The following is a 25,129-nucleotide window of genomic DNA, read 5'->3' as shown; positions in this document are numbered from 1 at the left end:
AGCAGAAATCAAGCTTTACTACCTGGGTGTGAAAAACGGTATTTATTTATTTAGGTTTTAAACATTTGAAAGTGCAGCGCTTCGCTATCCCCTCCAGCAAGTGGGATCACGCGCTGAGATAAAACGGGTTCGGGTTTTTGTTTTTTTAATTCGCGCGCGGGCAGCGAGAGGAAAGGAACCCCTTGTACCACGTGACCGCGAGAGGCTTCTCTTCCCCTTCCCCCTCATGTAGATTCCCCCCAATCTGCGCTGCCTCACGTGACCATCGCGTAGCCCGTAGCTCTACGGTGGCCCGGCGAGTTCCGCTCGTTTCCTAGGAAACGGCGGTTGACGCCTGGCGCGGATAGGGCCGAGTCGCTCCGCGGACCCTCGTCGTCCCATGGAGAGTTCCGCTTCGGCAGGTGAAGTCCCGCGAGGGGATTTAGAAGCCAGCCGTCGCCTTCTCGGGCTGGGGGGGGGGGGTGAGAAAGAAACGGACCACCTATGACGAGGCCTCTCGGCCCTGCCGGAGCGGGGAGGGGGCAGGTCCATGGTCGCTGCTGGGAGCTTGAAGAGGGAATAAGCAGATGCAAAAAGGGTAGAGCTGTCAACAGGTGTGGCAGATGCGAGGAGCCTTTGTCTCCCTGTGAATCAGGTGTAAAGCCCTCCCCCCCCCGCCCCCGCATTTCCTACTTCTAAGCGCGCTCCCTCGCTTGCCAGCGTTGGAAACAAAATGCTGGGCGCTTAAAATTGTCCTCTGCCTCATCAAGCAACGCGAATCCATATCGCTCATACCTCAAGCGGCCCAGATCCATCTATAGGTATATACGCAAGTCTGCGTAAAGTTGGGCCACGCAGTTGAAACTGATCTCTCTGATTTTCACTAGGGCTAATTACGTTCAGTACGACAGGTGGGTTCAGGCTGGCAGCTCAGGATAAGGTGGCAGTCCCATGCATGCTTTCCTGGGAGTAAGCACCATTGCACTCAAAGGGCTGAGTTAAAACAGGTATAGGATTATAATGTAAACTTTCCTTAGACACTCTGTTAAATTTATTTGATGATAAATGCAGATAAATTTAGGCACTGCAGATGAAGGAATAGGATTTTTAGTTTTTACAAAAGACTGAAATATTTTCTTTCTTTCCGTACTTACCGTAGTTGTAAAGCAATACAATATTATTTCTTGTGCCTTTTTTATTTTAAAAAAGCAGATTAGATTATGTGTCATGAGAGGTGGCATTTGTAATCTTCTTACCGTGTTTTCTGAGACTTTTTCCATGTGCTTACATAACAATACCTTATTTAACTGAATTCTCTGCAGTCATTCCTGTTTTATATTGTACTACCATGTAGGTTTCAGAAGAACAATGAGCAAGATGTGGGAAATGTGCTTTGTGATAAACTTCCCAAATTGGGATTTGTTTTTTATATTTTGTGTCAGCACTTGACACATCTGGAGAGCTTTAAAATGTCCTATTAGAGACCAATCAAGACACTTCTCATTTACTTTTTATATATATAGTACATATTCCTGGATCATGAATTACTTGAGGAAGGTTTAAAGGCCTGTTGTTCACCCATATTGACTCAGGAAGGGATTTTCTTTTAGAGGTAAGTTTGCTTGTATTCATAGTGACAATTGCTTTATTTACATTTTGGGAAGTGTTTCTAATATTTAGTTATCTGAACAAAAATATTTGAGATCTTTGCCTAGAACATAGCTAAGGAGATATCCAAGTTGCACAACATAGCAAAACATGGTACATCTAACTATTTCAATCTCAGGATCTTTCTCTTGTGTTAGTTGAATGGAGTGAGTGGCTTATTGGAAATAATTGTTTTGTTTGCTTGCTTATTTATATGGAGCCATCAGCATTCAATGTGTTTTATAGAGTAATGTAACAAAATACGGGTTTTGACTTACAAGATAAGAATTCATTTTAATAGAATTACATACCCTCCAACATTTCTCCAATGAAAATAGGGACGTCCCATTCCATAATGCTAATTTTACTAGATAGATAATTTATTACGGTTGGAGACCAGCTTATAAAACACACTTGGGGGTACAATCCCAGAAGGAAAACAAACATTTAAAACAATGTACAACAATAAATTTAAAATTTATAAATGCAATAAGTGTATAGTATAGACACTTAAAACTTTAAGATAAGCTACCACAGAGAGATAACAATAATTTTACTATTTATACCACACACATCTTACTGGGTTGCCCCAGCCACTCTGGGCAGCTTCCAACATACATAAAAACATAATAAAACATTAAGCATTTTTTAAAAAAACTTCCCTATACAGGATTGCCTTCAGATGGCGGGGGGGGGGGCAGATAATTCCTTACCCTCCACCATTTCTCCAGTGAAAATAGAGACATCCTAAGAAAAAGCGGGACATTCCAGGATCAAATCAAAAACTGGGGCGGCTTCTCTAAGTCAGGGATATCCTGGTAAATAGGGACACTTGGAGGATCTGGAATTAACTCATGGAAGACATGGCTTTCAGTCTCTCTTGTGAGAAATGACAAAATTCCAGCAAGCTTACAATCTTCCATGGATAGAACCTTTTGTAAGAAGAGATTTCATTTTAAGAATCTGGTATTTACATAAGAGTGTAGAAGTACATGACTTTTGGAGCATGACTTTAAAGAGCATTAGAGTTTTGTTGGGTCAGACCAAGGGCCTATCTACTCCAGCATGAATGGTTTGTTAAAGGTTGTCAAACAAGTATGCTAAGAGCAGATTGGAAGGTTGTACATTAAATTCAAATACTTGGCAGCAATAATTTAATTTGTGCTTTATTCTGTTTTTGTTGTTCATGCCTTTTCTTTTCTTTTCTTATCTACTTAGTAATTTCAGGGATTTGCGAGTTTAAACACAGTTGCTGATTATGGCTCACCAGTTTTCAAAAGAAGACCTAGATGAACAGTTTGAACAGTTTTTGAAAGAGGTATTGTTATACTTTTTTTTCTTTACTGTATTCTTTCAGAGACATACCTGCAGTTTGGCTAAACTTATTAACATCTATGATTGGCTTACAGGAGATGAATTCCGATTTATGGAATTTATGGAATTAACTTTTGGAAGACAGAGCTTTCATTTTCTTTTATGAGAAATGGCAAAATATACATCTCTCTTTAGCTTGTTCCTAATTTTTACAGAGCTTGATGTAAACAAACAGATCATGTTCTTTATTAGTGCGTTTGACTGTTAAGTATTTCCTGTAAATGAAAGGTTCTGTAGCTAGTCACTGTGAGATCAGTGACAGTGGATGATCCATCAGTGAGACTCTTTCTCTTGGTTATCATTCTTTATTGGATGCCATAGCAGGGATCCTGTTGCTTCCTTTCTAATGAGGGGAGAAGCAACTACAATGTGCACATCATAACCATTGCCATATATATGTTAGGGTAATGTAAGTTCAGCAGTTAATGCACATAGCAACCAGCCATTCTGCACATTCACCAGGCCTCATTGAGAATGTGCACATAATCTGTTCAGTGTTTTGCACTCTGGATTGAACAATGGAATGGATTCAACTAACTCGTCCTGCTAGTGAAAGCCTGATAAAGGACTTCCGCTAGTGTAATGGAGCTTCCCTGCCCAGCCCCCAAATCAGCTCTGCAGAGAACTCCAGAACAGTGCACAGCAGGAGGAGAGGAGAAATTGTTTCATCAGACAAGCAGAAATGCTTTCACAGTTGGAATGTTTGTAACAGCATGATGTTGAACTCCTTTTATATGTAGGGCAGTAGTCAATGCTAGTCCTACTCAGAGTAGACCTATTGAAGTTAATGGACATGACTAACTTAAGTTCATTAATTTTTAGTGGGTCTGCCCTAAGTAGGACTTGGTTGACTACAACAGGCCTTGGACACTGTGCATATCTCAACTGCATTTTGTACATTCTCTGGAATCTTGAGGAATGTGTTTATCTGTATTTAGTACTGCCTCCCATGCTGCTATTAAGCATAGTCCTATATGGCATGTCTACAAGCACATTGTGTGTGTGTAAGTGTAACCACACACTTGTAACCCACACATTGTGTGGACACTCAGGGTTGTATCCAACTCACGATAGACCCACTGAAATAAATAAAGGAAATAATAGACCCACTGAAATAAATAAGCTACAAAGGAATTTCAGAAATAGACTGGAAACAGAAGCTGCTGAATTGCAACTCATTACCAAACTTAAAACCATGGAGAGACCTGGTCTGAACAAAGACATTGGATTCTTATCTCATTATACATGACTAAGCCATTTTTCACCTTCTCACCCCTTGCCTTTTCCTGTAAGACCTATTGCAGTCGTTAAGAGTCGTCAACAGGCTCATCTCAGCTATCTGCCAATCTCCCATTCCCACCACCCTTCTGAGTAATACCCCTCCCCACCTTCTCACTATATAGAAGGATCTGGCAACTTCTGTTTCAGTGTATCTGAAGAAGTGTGCATGCACACGAAAGCTCATACCAAGAACTAACTTAGTTGGTCTTTAAGGTGCTACTGGAAGGAATTTTTTTATTTTGAAATAAATAAAGTTAGTCATGTCCATTAATTTCAGTGTGTCTACTCTATTACTTAGTTGGATGCAACTCTTATCTTTTGCAAAATGCTTCATGGTGCATGCCATTAATGAGGCAACCTGATTTAATTACACTGTATGCTAGTTTTTCAATGCTACTATCATGCTACATTTGGCTTTCCAATAAGAACCATTGTTATTTAGATCCAAATCTCACCGCTATCTAACTGCTTTGTATAGTTCATGATTTTGCACGGACATACAGAGGGGGGTTTTTTGTCTATCAAACCGGGGCTTGGACGGTACAGCTAAAAAGGCCTGGATAATTCCTTTCTTTTTTCAGTCTTTCTCATTATGGTCATGTTCATGCAATTTATATATCAGGGACCCGTAATGCCATTTTTTTCTGTAAGTGTTTTCTTTCCCAGCTGTTACTCTACTGTTTTTGAAGTTGACAAGATGGCTAGACATAGAAGGTTTCCAGATCTCTGTTGAAACATCTGGGGACATTTCAGTTTCTTCAGTTACAATGCTCTGAGGAGTATCGGCATCATCCTAGTTCCACTTGCTGAGCAGAGGATGCAGTTAGTCGCAAAAGAAATAGCAAGTGATAACAGAACTTGCATCAAGCACCTGTCAGTAGCTCCCAATGCAGTTGTTTTGTGGCTTCAGTGTTGCATTTGAACTTGTACTCTGCCTTAAAAACAGAACTTAACTTTGACTTTGTTATTTATATGCTGTGCATTAAAATTATATTAAAAACATAAATCTGTTTTCTCTGGATAGTTCAATAGCTTGGAAAAGTAGAAATAAATGCTGTTATTTTGTCTTTGCCACTTAAGGACTGCTTCATATGCTATGTTTCACTACTTGACATGTCTGGAAAAAGTCTATACTATGTACATTACTGTGGGTTGATTCAAATGTAAGACCAAACAATGGTTTGTGTTTAGACTTTATTAAAAAATACACCTTTAAAATGTATTTAATTAAAATCATTTCTAAACTACATGATACTTTAAAAAAATTGTAAGCAGCTCACAAGCAGTACAGATCAACATAAAAGCAGTGAAACAATCTCATAATAAATAAAAGATAAAACAGAAGACCTGTAGTTCAGTGTTCAATCTTATGGATCAGGGAAAGCCTGCACAAACAGATACATCTTTACAAGACTTCTGAAGCAAATAATTAATGTTGTGTCACATACAGCAGAAGAGAAGACATTCTAAAGTGTAGGGAAAACCTTGGAAAATGATGATTTTTTTTGTCACCACCCTATGATATTCTGTAGTGTGCAGTGCCACAAGTAAAAAATTTCCCCACATCATCTAAGTGATCTTAGAAGTCTGCAAGCAATCCTTTGGGTAATTGTTGTGTTCTGCACATGGTTGTACAGAAAGTCCTTGGCATATGTCTTCAGGTTCTGCTACAAGTACATAAGCGTCTTTCTTTCCCTTCCCAGGAATGACAGTGATGAGAAATACTGGGGAGTAGTCGGAGATTAATTTGTCAGCTAAAACAGAAAAAGAGAGGCTAGAAAGAAACCGCACAAATATCACACTTTACCATAGAATATCGGTACTCTGATCCTCCGGTAAATTACCATGGAATTGATCATCAATATTAGTTAAGACCCATTGAATTGCTGCCATATGCTCAACTCTCTTTGAGATCAGTGGGTCTTTAAAAAGCTTAACTTTGAACAGGTCTCATGTCCTATTTTATGGAGACCCAAGAAAATAAACCGTAACAGCACAAGTGATTCTTGCTTCTGATTCAGTCCCTTTCAGATGATTCACTTGGAAATGAGCCAAAGAAAAAATCCAGCATTCATGACACTGTTGGGCAGGCCACAGATAAAGAACTGAAGAAGAATCCTGTGCCGTGGTGGACATCCGAGGACGATTCCGATAATGGTAATGAATTCTGTCTGGATTTTGTGTAATGTTTTTACTACTTGTGACCACAAGATGGCAATCAAGGCCTTTTGTGATCATAGTTTTTATGATTATTTTTTTACAAATAGAATTATTGAGGTTCCTGTGTTAGATAAAGTAATTTTCAGTTTTAAAGATGCTGTTCTTAAAATACAGACTACTCAAGCAAGCCATTGTGGAACCTGTGTATCAAAGTAGGTGAGCGTTGCAGCCTCTGCATGCAAAACATTTTCTCTGAATACTGTTTGATTTTACTTATGCAAAGTTCTTGTACAAACATCTTGTTTTAAGAAAACGACTGTTCTGCATATTGAGCGCTTCTTTCCAGGTCACATACTGGTTCCAGAAGCACAAATTAGGTAGGCTCATATTAAGTTGTGAATCAGTTTCTCCCTTATACCTACTCAAGTGTAGTAGTGCCTGAGGAGTGAATTCACATTCTTTTGGGCCTCATATTTGGTGAAGGATTTGCAAGGTTACCCGAGTGTGTTGCATGGAGAGTGCAGTCAGGAATGTATGGCAGCTGATTGAGATAGTGTACTTTGATTCCTTTGGTCTTCAGCCAAGGTTGCATTGGCTAGCGGTGGCTGTTTCCAGTCATGGGCTTCTATACTTGGCATGCTAAGACATTGATGCTGTCTCAAAGGTGCTTGCCCCTGCCGTTTATTAAGTCCTTTTTCGGACTTAACTTGCTTCTTTGCTTTTTGATAACCCCCCCCCCAAAAAAAAAAAAAATTGACATGATGTCTTCCTTGGCTTTCTACACATGTTGTTTTTCTCTCATTTCCCAAGTTTCTAAGACAAACAGATTTATCAAACAAGAAAATGAGAAGAAACTCATTGGGGCAAAAGATGAAATGATTGAAGATAGTGAAAACAAATCACCACTTTCAAATAACCAGTCTGGTACTAGATTTAGTTACCCCTTTTTAGAGATCAGCTTTGCAATAGTTGTGCTATATTGCAAGCCAAAATCAATTATTTCCCAGAAATAATGGTTTTCCTTTGTTTGATACTAGTTCTGATCAAACAAATATTGGCTTTAATTATGTGTGCTGTCACCAACAATATTTCGTGAACGCAACTTTGGCTTGGGTAAAAAACCTCATGCTTTTTTAGGCCACATACAAAAGTATGTAAATATGGTATGAATTGTGTAATCGTGAGCTATGTGTAGAGATGATGCATGGTGCGGTGCTCAGCCAGGGATTAGGATTGCACAAATTCAATCTGAATATTAGACCAGTTATTATAATCACATCCTTTATTCATTTTTACTGTTAAGTTTCATTGCAAACAGTGCTTGAGCAAACTAGTTTTGTTTTTTACACTGCACATTCTGACTCCATGAACACGTGTGTCAGAGTTGCTTCCAGATCCTAGCTCACAGAGGATCACGCTAGCCAGCGATCATTAAGTAAAAGTCTTTATTGAGTTACAGTTTCCATTCCCAAGCTGCTGCGTGCAACTCTACGTCTAATGGCTAGATCGGCGAAGCTCCGTCTGAGTCTCCGCCCCTTGTGCACCAACTTAATATCCTAGCCCTGCTCCACCTTTTCCGCCTGACTGCTCTCCTCTGGGTCCCTCTGCCCCCCGGGGTCTCTTCCTTCCGGGATTCTTCTGACGCCGACCCCCCGGAACTCCCTGTCTCCTTGCGCCGGGCTTTAGGACCTGGCTCCCTTTCCTGGCTGCCTACTGCGTCACTTTCCTGTGCATTTGAACTTGGCGCGCGCGCCCAACCTTCCACTTTCCGTCTGACCGTTTCTTCGCTCCCCGATGGAGGTGTGGCCACTCCTGACTCGTGCCCTCCCCCCTGTTGCGAGCTGCCAGCGCTTGATCTCTGGCGCTCCTCCTCTTCCCTGCTCTCTGGCTGTGACGCTGGTCCCGATTTCCAACTGCTCTCCTCTGAGTCCCCTCTGGCTCTATCTTCCTGGGGTGTCCCCCTAGGCTCCCCCCTTGCCCTGACCACTGGTGCTCCTTTCTGTGAATCTTCTGATTCACTGGAAAGACTCGGAGATCTCGGGTCGTCGTCATCACTCATCTTTTCTTCTGCCTCCTCCCCCTCGCTCTCTGTTTCCTCCCTTGCCCTTGCCTCTGCTCCTGAACCCCTGACAACGTGCAATATTTCTTGTAAAGCATTAAATAGATAGTTTGGTGTCTACTTCAAGGAAGCGTAATTTAGCCAAAGAACTGTGTAGTGTTGTTTTAGAGGAGTTGTCTAATTGTGGTGCACTTCTAGCTGCAGTGTGAAAATAGCTAGATATTGAGTCATTTTTTTCAGCTTGGTAACAAAATTTACCCTTCTTTTTTTGGTCTCTAACCCATTACCTGTACACTTGTGACTGTTTGTGTGTAGTTAAAGTAGTTGCTCCTAAACCCTTTTCAAGTGCATCCCACAGCAAGGCATTGGCTAAGTACAAAACACTGGAAAAATCCCTTAAGGCAAAGAAAAGTGTGTGTTCTAACAAAGAAGAAATCTCTGCTAACAACCACCATGACCATACTAAGGGTAACAAGCCTAAACTGTTTTTTCAGTATGATTTTTAAAATTATTATTTAAAAGAACTATTCACACATACAGCCTTTTCACTGAATGTAGTCTGTTCTTTTTTACAGCTATAAATTGTCTGTTTTTAACTTTTTTATATGACTTTTATTGCATGTTTTATGTATTATTGATGTAAACTGCTTTGATGTTTTTCATTTTATAGTACAGCAGAATATAAATATTTTTTATTAATCAATCAATATACCACTGAATGGGCTTCATTAAGTAAGCAGGGTTCTGTTTCCTGGCCTATGTTTGAATCTAGTTACTCATTTTGCAACTTATGAAATATCCTAGGGTTTTTTTAATAAAAAATCTTTCAGTGATTTATTAATAGAACTTCGAACCTAGTTATCAGCTATAACGTAGGAGCCAGTGGTGTAGGAGTTAACGTGAGTGAATGTCCATTATTTTTAGAAATAATCTAGAAACTGAAGTTGTGCTTTGTGAAATAGAATTGTGAAAGCAAAAATCCATAGTTGGAATCGAGAGAGCCCTGTGCACTGGCAGAATGGGCTTCCATGTGGGCCTTGGGGACGTATTGATTATCTCTTCCAGTTGCAGCCCTCAAGAAGCTTTTAGACAGTCCATAAACTGTACGGACCAATGAAGGGATTTTTGACACCTTAGTAATACAGTGCACTTTTATTTCTCCTCCAAAATAAAGATTGCTTTCTCCCACATGCACCTCCCAATCTTGAGATCCTCTTCAGAGACGCTGCTTACTAGGGAGGGGACTTTTCAGTAGTTGAGCTGCAGCTATGTGACCACCTCCTTGGTGAGACTCACCTTGCACTTTGTTTTTGATTATTTCTGTGCCTGATAACACCTTTTTGATTTTTCTCAGGCCTGAAAAAAATGTGTGATTTTTCACAATTGTAAACCACTGTTTACATGTTGTGCATTGTTTAGCCTTACAGTGAAACCGGTTTTATCTCTATCCCTGCTGACGTGTTGTTTTTAAAGCTATAATTTGTTTTTTATTGTATCTATTTTATGTTTGCAAGGCATCCAAAGATCAGTGTTGTGGGGCAACCTATATAAATTCCAAAAATAAAACTGTGTTCCAGCATGGATTTTTATGTCAGACTTTTCTTCCACCCTTCTCCTTTTGTTTTAAGGAATACGCAGCACAAGTAGTAGTTTTCTGAAGTCGCGAAGGCTTTCTCATGCTATCCTGGAAGTAGACGAAGATCATGCGGGAAGCAGTCGGCTCCAGCAGCCTAGTGGGGTTTCGGTTTCTTTAAGCAAAGATAGCCTGGAAACTAACGGTAAAACTCCTTCAGACCTCAAACTTCACTCTCCACTCAGCTTTATTTGGCTGATTAAATAACTGTTAAATTATATGTGTGGTGTTGTGTGTTTTTAAACAGGTAGATATGTTGAATATGAACTGACTCCCTTAAAATATGATACTTATTTTTACACTGGCACTAAAACTTGGGAGATGCTGCAATCAATTGCTGTTGTATAGTGCTGTTCAGTCCTTTAGTGTTCTCTGAATTGCTCTCATTACAAATTACTTCAGTCCCTCAGTCTGTTCCAGCCATAGGAGCTCTGGTGCACATGTGCAGCTCTCCTACTCGGAACATCTTCTCTATTGGTTTCCATGAGGTTATACACCACTACACCAGAGTTTTGTGAGCACTCAGTGCCAGTTTCATAAACACTCAATAAATGTATAATGCTCATGAAACTCTGGTATTTTGAGAATAGGCTTGTTTATGATCAAGTCACGCATTTTGGGGCATTGTCTTTGCATTTAGTTGATTTCTCACTTAAGGCAGTGCCTGGACATTACTAGACAATTTCCCCCTGCAATGACCTTCTTACGAAAATTGATATTAATTTACTGTACTTATTTATATTCTGGTGCTTTTAAATTTAGATTCAGTTGTGGCTTCAGGGCCTCATGAGATCTTTTTGGGAGCCGGATTGGATACTTTAGAAGAACAAGAGGAAAAGGAGAAGTTCTTTGCTGATCTTGAGAAAGGAGCATCATCTACGATAGACTATTCTAGATTGAATAAGGAGCTGGATTCCAATGATTCTGAAGGATTAAGAGCATTTCTACGGTAAAGTTAAAATAAAAATCAATAGTTCTAGTAATATTCAGAACTCTAAACATTCCTGTGATATTTTCAGTAATAGTTTCTTAAGCAGGGCATAATAATATCCAGTTTTTCTAATGATGAAATCTCAATTCTCTGCTTTGAACTGTACAAATTAAATCTTCATCTTATGGCTCACTGTATTCAAGATTCTGATGGAATTTGTGGCTAACCTGTAGGCCTCCAGCTGTTGCTGGACTCCAGCTCCCATCTGCCCCAGTCAATGTGGCCAGTACTTGGGGTTGTTTGGAGTTGTGGTACAACAACATCTGAAGGACCACAGGTTCCTCATCCCTGTTTTAAAATGTGACTTAATTGTGAGTGTATTCCTCGCCTTCTCTTATGACTCCCCCCCCCCCCCCCCGTAGATTCTGCACACAGGGGATGGCTTGTAATGTCACGTGGACCCAGATAATGTTTTTTTTGTTTCAAACAAGCAGTAAGTCAATAATAATAATAATAATAATATAGCCTGTTTGTGCTGCACATTGAAGCAGGAAGGCTGGAAGGCACATTTGCTATTAAGCCAATGTTTAAAACAGACCATGACTTAGTGTCGAGAGTTCTGTACTACTTGCAAAGTTGTCTATTTTGCATAGTTTAGATTTTTTTTAATTTTTAGAACGATATGCTATTAACTACCAGAGCAGCAGAGCAGTCTGAACTATGAGCATGAAAACAAATTTGTTCTGTCTAATACTGCTGAGTGAGAGACCTTTTTCTAGAAGTAATACTGTCATATTTTGCAGAAATCACTCTGAAGCCAAACAGGTAGAACAAGGCAATGAAGATGAACCAAGGAACCATGAAAAATCTGGTAACTATAATTCAGTGTTTTATTATCATTTGCTTTATAGACAGAATTTTATGGAAAATAATTTGACTTATGAAGTGAATGATCCATGTTGTTTAAAACTGAGTAATTCTAATAAATTCATGCAGGTCAGGTCACGATAGCCTAAAGTGGAGCGCCCATATTCAGAGCCAATAAAGCTGTAGTTACCAGAGACAAATGAAAGCACATTGCTGTCCACCATGGGTAACAGAGTGCTGAAACAGATATATCGGGGTGGGGGGGACTTTCTCAGCCTGAGGGCCGCATTGTCTCATAAACAACTTTCTAGGGGCCTCATGGGTGGAGCCAGAGACAAAAGTGAGTGGAGCAACATACATGACTGTGATGGGATGATTAGCTGCTTGTGCGTAAAATCGTGGTCCCTCAGAGTTTGTGCAACTCCACAAACCTCTGTGTGTGACAGAGCTCCTCAAACATGTCTGCCCTAGTCACTTGTAGATTCCGACAGTGGTTGTCTGCGGAAGCGCTTCCAGCATAGAAGCTCCTTAACGGAAACGCGTCTTCTGGACTCACGACATGGCAGCTTCCGGCGAAGAATGGGTCTCCCTATGGGAGCTTCTGACACCTCCCCGCTGTTCTCGCTGGACGTGTCCCTGATCCCTCCCTCTTCCCTGCTAGTTCCTGCTTTAGCTGCTGCGTCTCTCTCCGCATTCATGAGACCTTCCTCCAGAGACCCCTCTCTCCCCTTGCTGGTCCCTGCTTTCGCTGCTGACTCCCTCCCAGCCTCTGTGAGCCCTTCCACCTCCCGTTCCTCCGATGGCAGTTCCCTGACAATGACTCTTACCCTTGCGCCATAGGATACATTCCTGTGACTCAGAAGTTCTATACACACACCTCTCTTAATCCAGATAAGCAAAAGGCATTATCACAGTCCAGGGATACACTCCTGTCATGCAAAAGCATTCAAGGAGAGGATGGAGCAGAACTGGTGAGGGGTGGGGTCTGGGAAGAACAGGGTGTGGCCTGGAGAGGGGCATGGCCTACAGAAAAAAAATCCAAGGTCTAGTCAGAAGGACCTGGAAGGTCTCTCTCAGGCTTGATGTCTTCCAACCCAAGATGAAAGTTTTAGTCTGATCAAAGAAGGTTGTTCTTATGATCTAGCAGTACATGTGGGAAATATTACAGAACTGGTGGATGCTGAAGAACATTTTTCAATGCTTAATGCAGAATATCAGGGGTTTTTTTGCAGAGCACAGTGTGCACTTTGGAAGAGACTCTATTCCAAATGATGAGGGTTTAAGTATTGGGGGTTTTTCATGCCATCCAGGTTCTTTCTGCTAGAAGGAGGGTCAAGAGATTATCCCTACCCCCAGAACCTTTGTCTAATACTTGAATTTGTGCAGTTCACAGTCTGCTGAAGGAGGGAGCTGAGCTGCTTACTCATGAATAAATCTGCTAATAAAAGGGTTCCAGTCTGTTTCTTGTATCCATCTCTTCCTGGCCGTTTGATCTGATCCAAGGAAGAGCTATATAGAGATGTAGGCGGATGGCTTGTCCTATTTTCTTACAAGGAATTAACAGTATGCCTTGTGTCATACACATTCCAGGTGATTATAGTGAAGATTTTGAAGAAGGTTCAGAATCTAATGAAGAGAATAAAGCTGAGCAACTTCTTGTGACAGAAGCTAAAGTAAGCATTTTGGAAAAGCCAGAACCATTTCATGTTTTGAACATTACTTATAAGTCAGCCCTGTGATTTTAGTGTCGCTTATACCCAACGAAGAACTTACCAGACATCTACAGTGCAATCCTATTCAGACACACTAAAGGCCCATTAGGTTCTTTGGTAGTAGGGTAGCAGATGATGCTGATGCTGATGTTGATGCTGATGATGATGCATCCAGTCCGGACGTAATGGATACTATTTAGTTGATAGGCTTGCTATTTAGGGTAGGGGTGGACTCTGTAATATTTAATATCTGGCCATTCAGTCCCATTTGTAACTCTCAGCGTGCTTTTACAGTCCAGGAATAAAACAAAGGACAATAATCAATGTGACAAAGATCAATGTAATCTGAAAACTGCAGCAGACTTGGGGGGGGGGGGCTGGATAAGTAGCAGTACTGATGCAGAAAAAGATTAGGAGATAAAAGGCATGTTACCAAAAAGACATTAACAGTGCCCAGGCATCACTCTCAGTCACAAAATAGAAAAGAAAAAGGTTTGTGAATTGCAGGATATGGATGCGATAGGAAGAGAAATGGAAATCCATTTGTACATATGTGCCTTATTATTATTTTAATAAAGGCAGGATGAGTGTCCCTGCACTGTAGTTGTATAGCAGTGATATGCTCACCATCTAAAGCATTCAAGATAATAAAAATATGTATATTTCACATCATGCATATTCATATATATTCTCTAACTTTTTAGGAAGAAAAGACTGGCATGCTGGCTGAAGGTACAAAAAATTTACAAGATGTGGAAACGTGTTAAAAATACGGCACATGGCTTGAATGTTTGATTGGCTTTGCTGTACCCAATTTTGGGTGAAAAGAGTTAGAAATTATCCATACTTTTTAAATGGACCTTTGTGCTGGCGACATTTGCTTTAGAGATGCTTTGCAGATATCTGTAGAAGTAAACGGTATTCCTTTTATTCCAAATTGATGCCTACTATTGGCTTCCTTTTGGAATCAGGGTTAGCTCTAGAACTGAGTATCTCCTTCCATTTGTAAAAGGGACTGAGATCCAGTAGAAGGAGGGAGAAGTCAAATGTTCACCAATCTCCCTCTCCCATTATTCTAGAGGCTCATCCAAATCTCTGGAGGACCTTTTAAGGGAGTATAGGGTTCTGCCGCTTAGAGTTTTTCTTACAGTCATTTATTGTTAGATAAACTAAAGTAAACACACGGGCAAGGAGGAATAAACAAAAATCATCTCCTCCCTTAATGTAGTAACAGTGGAGTCATCAGTATTTATTGCTATTAATCCCCATTTTTATCTGAGAGGACATGATCAAGGTCTGAAATCAAATTATTAGTAACTGAAACCAGCATAGAGCGTTGTTCTTGAGTTTTGAGAATCATTTTGAGAAGTAGTTCAGATGTGTAAATTGTGTTTATGCTGGATAATCTAAACTAGCCTTCTGCAACGTGATGCCTCCTGTACTATTTATTGGACTTTAGCTCCTGTCAGCTCCAGCTAGTATGGTCAATGGTCAGGAGTGATCCAGAATAACAGGAGGGTGCCAAGTTGGCTTTAACAATAATTTATAAGCCAAACAATCCCAGTAAAATAATTAATATATATTTGTATTAAGTTCGATATATTTATATTTTATTGCAGTTCATGGTCAGGTAAACTTCCTTGCACTGTTATCTTTCTGACCTGTCTTACTATGAGAAATGTGGCACCCAACTGCATACATTTTTACACAGAAGCAATTCCCACCGAGTTCATTGTGACTTTCTTCCAAAAAAAGGGTGCCTAATTGCACCTTTAGCTAAGAAATTTATCCCATGCTTTGGGGAAAACAAGCTAAATCTGGTAAGGGCTTGAAGCAATTGCCCAGTAGTGAAGAGCCATAGTTGGAGTTTGTACTTCAAAAATCCTTTATAGTGAATTGTTTACTATAAAAAACTGTGTTATCCATTTCCCCCTTCCACCCTGTTTATCACGAATGCCTTCTCCACTTTTGAAACATCTTCTGGCCTGGGGCCCTAGCCTCACTTATTAATCAAGCAAAGCGATCCAAGCCCCCAGTGCACCATGTGGGAAGGGGACGGAGGTGTCCCTCCACCCAGCCTGGCTGCCAAGCCTCCACTGGCAGGGGAGTCCCACCAGCAGCCCAATGCACCCACCCAAATAGCAGGTGGGCAGAAGCTACCATTGGTAGCAGCCCTCAGAAATCCACCAAAATGAGGTGTTTCAGGGATAAGGAAGGGATGGAGGGGATATGCTGGGTCTTGAGCCAGCCCTGCTGCCACCACAGGATAGCAACAGGCCTAGTCTTGGGGGTGGCACAACAAAGAGGCTCCCCCACCCATCTTTTGCCTGAGCTAGCACAAGGGACAGAGCTTTGGATGCAGCCAAGCCACTCTGGCAAGCCCTGTTGCTCCCAGCCAGAGGTTTGGGTTGCCGCCTTATATATCTTATCCATGTGCTTTTTAGAAGCTGCTAGGGACATCTGAGATTTCTGGGGTGGCTACTTTAAAAAGTTGTACTGAAATGGCAGAAGAGCAAAGGTTAGAGTCTGTAACCCTCATATTGTCTGGTATGGGAGATACAATTGTGTTGCACGTCAGTGTTCTCTGTTTTCTCTTTAGTTGTCCTTCTCGATTCCCAAGACTCGACCCTGGAGATGCAAAAGATCGGTGAGCAGCAGGATGCAGCTGTGACAGAACACCCTCTACCTCAAGAAACCGCTGCCGATGAAATGAATGGAACAGGTAAACCCTCTTTATTATTGACTGCTTCTTTCCACATCTGTTAGCCATGCTGAAAACAGAAGTAAGGCAAGAGCAGTCTGTCTTGGTCAGTTCTAGCTCTCTCTGCTTCACAATTACCCTTTGATCATGTAAACATTTAGAGCCTTATTCAGCCAAAGCTAAGCTCTTTGAAGTCATATTGATTTCAACAGGAAAGAATCAAGCATTTCAAACTGAAGAGACTTAGAAGTGCATAACTATAACTATGTCTTCATTGCTTAATGTTTTCTCAAGGTAAAAGATTATGTAGGCAATTCCTAAGTTTTGAAAATCTAGTTCTGAATTGAAGAAGAGAAAGAGAAATAAACATTTAGGAGTGATTTGCTTTGTTTTTTTCTTACTAGTTACTGAGCTTAATGGCTAAGGATGTAATTTATATTTTTGTCACTGGTGGCAACCAATATTTAATTATTGTGAACTTCAGCCTAACACTGCAATCCTGAACTTGTTTCCTTGGAAGTCAGTCCTACTGAACTCTTGGGGAAGTGTGCATAGGATTGTAACCTAATGCTGCAATCCCTTATCCATTACTAGGGAATAAGCCTCACTGAACTCAGTAGAACGTGTTTCTCAGTGGACACGATTGTACTGTTAGTATCTTAGGTAATCGTTGCTATTGCTTTATTGACATTTCAGCTCACTTCATCTTGGCTGACTTTTTCACCTCTCCCTCCTCAGGTATTTCTGGTGCACAAACGAATAGTGATATTGAAGCTTTGCATCAGGCCTACTGCCATATTGAGCAGTCTTTAGGAGATTCTGATGAGCAAAGAATTCATGGTGGTAGAATAGAAGACAACTTGGCTAAAGATGTTTCACCAAACACAGAAGGCTGTCCCAAAAATACCTCCACTACTGATTCTGGTAAATATTGAAAATTCCCAATACAACTTTATTTTGGCATATGCACATAAAAGATTCCTGATTTATTATTGCTTCCACCACAAGCTTATACCAACACTGGTGGCTTGGGGATGGAGTCCTTAATTCTCTTGGAATCATGTTATTTTACCTTTCCTCTCGAGACACTATTTTCCCATCTCCAGCACTCAATCCTTCTGTTTAGTAGGCTGCAGTTGCACTAGCACCAAACCACAGTTTAGTTAAAAGATTGGCTACACACTGTTGCAAAGGCAAGCATAATTGTTAATGCAGTCTGTATTCTAGTGTACTCATGGCTTCAAAAGCACTTTCTGAGCCAGACTGAGGGGCAAAGTCCTTTTTAAAAAAATCTTCCTTTTAATTCCATGATGACTCATCCTTCTGTCTGCTGCATCAGAACCCGCACTTGCCTAGATGCTGATGAGGTCTTCCTCAGCATTGAGGATAGTGTTTTGGTTTCCAAGGAGATCCTTCATGGCTCATTCTTTTGTTCACAATAGCTTCTTTCCCTTTATTTATTGATAATATTTATGACCTACCCTTCAACATAAGGTCCCAGAGCAGGTTGTAGCAAGATAATATACAGTTATAAAAACAAGTAAATCCATTACAGTCATAAAAGCACATAAAAATGTTCCAAATGGAACAAATTCAGCAAAAGAAGTGCGCAACATAAAACAATATCTTAATGGTCTCAAAGGCCAAGATAAAGAGGAGCATTTTCCACATACAGTATTCATAAGTGACTGTTAGCCCCATTGACCCTCAACAGCTTGCTGTGGAAGCTGCCACCCAGTGAATTATTATTCATCTGTGTCTTTGCTACCTGCTGAGATACTAGCACAGCATGAAAGTAAATTCTGAAGCACTGACGATTTAGTTGCTCGTTTTTAGAGTAGTAGGTCCTTAATCAGATACTGTTTGAGTGTGTTCATTTAGTAATGTGAAAGTTGACCCAGGAGTCACACAAACTGTTCATTCACTAAAAAAGATTGCATATACAGGAGACCTGACCAAAATGTAAGACAGTTACTAAACACATACATAAAAGTGAAGATTAATTGGTTTGTAAATAGTCTGGGGAGGTTATGAATTATATCACAAAAGGATTGCTACTGTTACAAAAGGAATGTTATGCCATAGACAGGAGAGATCACACTACATATAACAGGAGACTACCTATAGCCAAGGACATACTGGATGTGCTCATGCATGTACATGAACACAGAATCAGTGGGTGAGTTTCATTTGAAAGTATTTCATTACTGTTTGTTGATCTAGAATGTTGTCGTTTCATCTACTTAGATCTCCCCACCATAGAAGAACTGATGAAACCTATCAGAGCAGATTCAGATTTTACCAGGGACCCTGCAAGGTATTCATTCTAGAAAATACACAGTTTATGCCAATTAATGTCCTTTCTTTCTGTCTTGTTCTTTGCCCCTTCCCCCTTCTTCAACCTCTGTCCAAAGGATTTGGGAGTTTGTCTTAGCTTGCGGTTTGTGCTTTGCAGTTGAGACAGATCAGTCCTTAAAACCTAATCCTGAGATTAAGTCCCATACTGCCAGTACTCACTTAATACAGTTATTGGCTTAACTTTGAAGCTGGCATGCTGTTGTGCACCTGAAATAGATTCTAATGGTCCAGTCCTGCAGAATGCTAAACTAAGAGAACAGGTGCTGTGACTGGGCACGGTTTCCAGCATAAGTGAACAGCTCCTCTCTTTGCACCAGCTGTAGGAGCCAACCCTAGTCTTTTCTAACATAGAAAGCTGCTTTATATTAAGTCAGGCCATTGGTCAATCTACCTCAGTATTGTCTACATTCATTGGCTGCCTCTGTCGAGGGTTTCAGGCAGGTACATTCCCAGCCCTACCTGCAAATGCTATTAAAGAAAACTGGGAATATCAAGCTGTGTCTTTTCCACTCAGCCTCATATAAGGTGCTGCTTTTTAGCTCCTGCAGCACCCACGGTTTCTTCCTTGACTGCTTAAAGTCCGTCCTGCAGGATCAGGCCATATGTCTTAATGTATCCCGTTAACAGTCACGTAACAATAATGTGTAAACTAAAACCTAATGCATATAATCTTTGGATTGTGCTTTCTTCACTTTTTTTCTGTAGCCCTGTGAAAGCAACACACAACGGCACTGATGAATTAATGAGCCATTTAATACTGGAAGAGCAGCAGAATGCTACTGCTCAGGAAAAGCAAAACATTGGCTGTTCATTGGAGCAGCATAGTGGACAAGAGAATGTTTTTGTTCAAGCTGTTGCAAAGGAAGATAGTGAACTGATTCCTCATCAAAGGACTGGGAAGGACAAACGGATTGATAAACCTAAACATGATGTGTTGAGGCAAAATAGTCTCCCAAGTTCTTCAGTATTGCATCAAGACAAAAAGACTAACCAGGTAAACAGCATCTCAGTGTCTTAAAGAGATTTATGCAAGTATAAAGATCAGCTATGCACATAATATATTTATTTATTTATTTGTTTTGTTTGTTTGTTTGTCTGTTTAATAAACAGATTGTACATAATATTCACTAGTTAGGCCCTTGGGTGCTACAAGGATTAATTGATTGATTTTTTTTCCTTAATATTTTTATCTCACTTTCTTTCACCAAGCACCAAAGATGGTTAACTAAATTAGCCTCCCTAGAAAGAAGTCCAAGACACTGGGCTCAGCCAATAAAGATCTCTGTTGTTGAATCCCTGCTATTGTTCCCCATTTTTTTCCCTCTAACCCAGGGGTAGGCAACCTAAGGCCTGTGGGCCGGATGCGGCCCAATCACCTTCTCAATCTGGCCCGCGGACAGTTCGGGAATCAACTTGTTTTTACATGAGTAGAATGTGTGCTTTTATTTAACATGCATCTCTGGGTTATTTGTGGGGCATAGGAATTCGTTCATTTTTTTTTTTCAAAATATAGTCCAGCCCACCACATGGTCTGAGGGACGGTGGGCCTGCCCACGGCTGAAAAAGGTTGCTGACCCTTGCTCTAACTTTTTCACTGTTGCAGTTTCCTCCTTGACCTCTTCCTGCCTCACCTGTCTTGACACTCTTGGCTAATCTTCTCTGATTATGCAGCTTTGAAGACAGAAGCTGCCTTGTCTTCTGTGTCTGAAGCAGCTGAGGGCTAGGCAGCTGACTATCAAAGAAGTCTTAGTAGACCTTTAAAATATTATCAACAGACTTCTTTCCATCCCACTCTTACCCATGTTTACTCGGGTAAGCGAGATCAATTTCAGTGGGACTTACTTCCAGGCAAATTGTTTTAAGAATGCAGCCTTCACCTCTCTCAGTATAGCCCATCAGTAGTGGTGAGGCAGAGCCACTCTTCTGACAGCTGTGTCGCTGCACTACCTGGATAGAGCAGGGCAATGGAAGGTCAGGGCTGCTTAGGTGCACCAGCAGTAGTGCTGGATTGGCCAACAGAGCTCTGACCCCAGCCCCTTCCAGGTAAGCTGCAGTGATGGCAGTGCCAGGAAGGCTGCTCCACCCTGCCACAGAAGCTGGTACCTCCCCATGGGCACACAAATTTGTTTCCTGGTTATTCTCATTTTCCAGACTTTGGGAGCTAATAGGAAATTTTACACATGAGCTGAATAGCACAACACATTGAAATGTAATCTGGTATATATCATTGGTGTGGAACCTCTACTCCCTTGAGTCTCATTACACCTGCCAGGCCTCAGAGGTTTGCTCACCAGGTTGTTTTGGGCACACTATGCCCTACTTTGCCTGGCCTGATGACCAGGGAAAGTTCTAACTAGCTAACAGGACGAAGTGTGCTCCCAATTCTTCCTTTGCATTCTGGCTTGAATTCAAGCAGATTCTTTCCTTGAAGTTGTGTCACCTGATGCCTGATGATTGACAGGGGAGCACCCTGTATAAGACTTGTTGTGTTAAGCTCATTGTAAACACTTGATTTTACATTCAAAGCCAAGCTGGTTGATTTAATAATATATAATGTTGTCTCCAGACTCGTCTTTCCAACACTTGGACTAAAGAAGGTCTAAATTTGGTGATGAACAAACAAGTAACATTCAGAAACACCAAAAATACAGCTGCTGTACATAGAAAGAAATCTCTAAGTGGACCCCATAGCTCTGTTAGGAGTTCTGGATATGGAAGATCCAGTTCTCCATTAAAGCACTTTTCCACAATTAATGAGAAGAAGACATTAAAGGAAAACGTCAAAAAGCCAGTTTTAAAAACAAAATCTCCTCCAAGACAAAAAGGTAATGGATTTTTAGTGTGTCTTTAATGCAGATATGTTTGGTTTAATATAGGGGAAATGTCAAGTGTAGGATTCCTCAAGATTAAATGTTACTGCATACTGCTTCTTGCAAGATAATAATACAGTGGTGCCCCGCAAGACGAAATTAATTCGTTCCGCAAGTTTTGTCGTCTAGCGAATTTTTCGTCTTGCGAATCACGAAATCCCATAGGAATGCATTGAAAATCAATTAATGCGTTCCTATGGTCAAAAAAAGTCCAAACAAAGCCAAATTTGGTACAACAACAGTTTATTAACTGCTCTTTAAAGTCACACATACTGTAAAGAGCAGTTCAAAAATTGAAGGGAAAATAAATTAACTTTATAAACAAAACATGTCTTTGTTTTTAGACAAAGGAAACAAAGTCGCGAGACGTTTTCGTCTTGCGAAACAAGCCCATAGGGAAATTCGTCTTGCGAGGCAAATCGAAAACGGAAAAACCTTTCGTCTAGCGAGTTTTTTGTCTTGCGAGGCATTCGTCTTGCGAGGTACCACTGTACTGTTGAAAAATGTGAAACATTTAGATACATTCAAACATAGGTTTTGACCTAAATGTTTTTGTTGGCAGATTTACCAGTGCTCAACATAGCAACGTGATTTGCACAAGACATTTCAACTTCTTTAAAGCAAGGTGTAGTTAGTTAACTGCACTTCCAGTTTGTCAACTATATTCAGCAAACTGTTTGAGACTGCAGAGTATCTTTGACCTCGAGATCCCGAGGCAAAACCACTGTGGCCTGAGACTATTTGTAAGGCAGCAGATAAAGAGTTGGCCATGAAGGAGTCCCAAAGGGAAAAGATCACCCTGTGCGTGCTCTTTTTCCTCAGCTTCTCATTACAAAGAGCTCCTGTGCATCTTCTCTAAACTGCTTTTTGAAGATGGGATAGATTATCAAGTTTGATGATTCAGGGAAGCAAGTCAGAATTCAAAACAAAAAATTGAGGACGTATTTGTTAGTGTCCTTCGGTTTGGTGAACATGGTGCTCTGTTTAGGATACTCTGAAAAATATAGAACTTTCTCCTAATTTGTTTACAATCCAAATCTAGATGAGGAAGAGGAGGAGTTGACAAAGTGAAGGGAGGCTGAGGCTGGGATAACAAGTTGTAAATGCATTCCTGTGCACACTTACCATGTGCTGAATCTGTATAGGATTTGGCTGCACAACATTAAGTGAAAGAATTTGTGCAAAATATGTGTTTTAGAGAAATATTTGATGTTATACCCACCATGTCAGTGACTTGGAAAGAATTCTAGATATAAAAAGTAGCAGTGGTATTTGTTTAGAACAGGAGACCTTTGAGTAGGTAAGGTTGCTAAAGCAGGAAGGAAATATTTTAGATGGTGATATGTTTACAATATAAAAGCACAGAAATAAGGTGAGGGGGTGAAGTTGTAAAATGACTTGTCAGACACAAGTGCCTTGTTTTAACATGCATGTTCCCTACAGGATTAATCCTTGTTTAAAGTGGATCCCCCCCCCCCAAGAATTGTAAGAGAAGATTATATGTTATTTTAAATACTTAGGGGGTAATGGGATATATAAAGAAGAATAGTGAACTGTGGAAAGTGGTTTGGAAGTATGGCAGCAGTATTTGGTTCTGTAATTTTAAAGCAGGAAGGCAACAGCAGTGGGCAGCATTTAATGTCACATGAGTGCCCTCCACCTCCTCTGGAAGTTCCCCCAACACAGCAGAGAGGAGGAAAGGAAGGGGAAGTTATTTTATGGAAGCAGAAGTCTATTCTACTAGTGAACAGGCATCATGGAATTTCACCCAGTAGTAGTATTCGCTTTTCCTCTTGTACATTGCATGATCTGTTCAAAGAAATATTATGTCTCCATATAAATAGCTAGGGCTATTAAGATTACAGCGCCCACTATATTTTTTTTTTCTCATCAAAGAAACATTTTCTGGAACTGTGACAATACAGACAGCAAACAATCCAGTTTCTACAAAGAGAAATTACTGTGCTACACCTGGACAATCATCTGCAAGCAGTCTTCAACAGCCAACTAAAGAAAGTGACTCTTGCCTACAGACACACAATGTAAGTCATTGCTCCTAAATGGATTTTTTTAAAGGGGACTTGCAAGGGAATAGCAGTACTGCAGCAGATATAAGCTTTTTGTAGAGTCCTAGGAATCCCTGCTGTCCTGGAGTGTCTCAGTATCAGCCTGGTTGTCTACCCTCACAAATGTGAGAATACATATGTAATTTGATGCACTTTGATCTGTTCTGATCTGTGGCCTGATTTACACTGCACTTACAATGTAATTCCAAATCATTCCACAAAAAGTGGGTGCAGCATTAGAGATCCTGTTCAGGTTACAAAAGTGTGTTGCCTTCTCTTTGAATTTAATAGAGTAAGTGTCCACTGGAGGCAGGACAGCTGTCATTAAAAATTGCACTGGGTTGGATGCAGAGGTCCATAAATGAGAGTGTTGGAAGAGGCAACTTCTACCCCTGCTCGTTCATGTAAGCCTTCACTGAATCATAGCCTCTTCTGTAAGCATAAGGCAGGGATAGGCAAACTCGGCCCTCCAGATGTTTTGGGACTACAACTCCCATCATCTCTAGCTAACAGGACCAATGGTCAGGGATGATGGGAATTGTAGTCCCAAAAACATCTGGAGGGCCGAGTTTGCCTACGCCTGGCATAAGGAGACCTTTTGATTTTCCATTTGTGGAAATACTAAATTAGACCCAAACCATAGTAAATGATATTTATTTCACTTCATCTCCAATGGTTCTCCATCTATTAATTTGATAACATCCATATCTATGCTACAGTACAGGGTGCTCCCAAACAACTGACTGCATTTTTAATGAATGAAGTTTTTTCTGCAATGCCAAAGCTACCTCACACTCGAAACGAGCTGACCTTGAAGCTGACATCTTGTTTCATGGAAAACTTACTTGCATTGTTGTTGTTTTTCCTCTCTCAATTTAAAATGCTAAATGGTTCTCATAAAATTCAGTCTTTGAAAATTTTGAAACTTGCAATTTGTGCTACAGAACTTAAAGAAAATGATCCATAAATCTTGGTTGTGTGATGAGCTGTCAGAATAGTATACTTCCCCCCTCCCCCAGCAGGTTGCCTCATATTCTCCATCACAAAATAGTGGGAGGGAGCTTTATTTACTGCAAAGAGTTCAGGAAGCAGAGGAAAAATTGGCCGAAGCCCATGATTTGATTCAGAATCTAAAAGCCGCATCTTTGCAAAAGGAGAAGGAAATGGAGACTAAGATCCTAGAAATGAAAATGCAACAAGATAAAGACCTTTTTCAGCTAAACCAAGAAAATTACATTCTTCAAACACAGGTACTGTACCTAGTTATATCCTTTCCCTGTTCAATTTTTTTTTAAAAAAACAACACACTTTTAATACAGTTTCACTAAAAACAGCATTTACTATATATTTCTTTTTAGTTCTGATAAAATCAAATTGGGATAAAATGTTGTCTCTCATAGCTAGCTAAAACACCTTGCAGGAAGTGACCTTTTGCTTTTAGGAGAAGGCTATTTCAGCTGGTAGCCAAGCAAGCTGCTCCCCACCCCCTTA

The 25,129-nt window shown here is 40.5% G+C and overlaps 1 protein-coding gene across 3 annotated transcripts in view; it reads left to right on the top strand.

The window, feature by feature from the left end:
• The first annotated feature begins 266 nt into the window (after window positions 1-266).
• Window positions 267-25,129, top strand: part of CEP162 (centrosomal protein 162) — a 37,848-nt gene continuing 12,985 nt past the window's right edge. The window contains exons 1-17 of one of the 3 annotated variants that reach the window (XM_081187485.1): window positions 298-401; window positions 867-986; window positions 1,503-1,591; window positions 2,845-2,944; window positions 6,303-6,438; window positions 10,129-10,278; window positions 10,896-11,082; window positions 11,868-11,935; window positions 13,522-13,604; window positions 14,348-14,375; window positions 16,243-16,365; window positions 17,083-17,268; window positions 18,592-18,661; window positions 19,408-19,696; window positions 21,269-21,527; window positions 23,469-23,614; window positions 24,658-24,888. In XM_081187485.1, the coding sequence (XP_081043611.1) occupies window positions 2,885-2,944; window positions 6,303-6,438; window positions 10,129-10,278; window positions 10,896-11,082; window positions 11,868-11,935; window positions 13,522-13,604; window positions 14,348-14,375; window positions 16,243-16,365; window positions 17,083-17,268; window positions 18,592-18,661; window positions 19,408-19,696; window positions 21,269-21,527; window positions 23,469-23,614; window positions 24,658-24,888 (2,016 nt within the window). In that variant the 5' untranslated portion in view covers window positions 298-401; window positions 867-986; window positions 1,503-1,591; window positions 2,845-2,884. Of the gene's footprint in view, window positions 402-866; window positions 987-1,502; window positions 1,592-2,844; window positions 2,945-6,302; window positions 6,439-10,128; window positions 10,279-10,895; window positions 11,083-11,867; window positions 11,936-13,521; window positions 13,605-14,347; window positions 14,376-16,242; window positions 16,366-17,082; window positions 17,269-18,591; window positions 18,662-19,407; window positions 19,697-21,268; window positions 21,528-23,468; window positions 23,615-24,657; window positions 24,889-25,129 lie in introns of all 3 variants that reach the window. The other 2 variants (XM_081187486.1, XM_081187484.1) reach the window with 2 other exon arrangements.

This window comes from Podarcis bocagei (assembly GCF_964188305.1).
Source record: "Podarcis bocagei genome assembly, chromosome: 3".
Classification (NCBI taxonomy): domain Eukaryota; kingdom Metazoa; phylum Chordata; class Lepidosauria; order Squamata; family Lacertidae; genus Podarcis; species Podarcis bocagei.
Note: the sequence above shows the minus strand (reverse complement) of the source record. Positions and strands in the feature narration are given on the sequence as shown.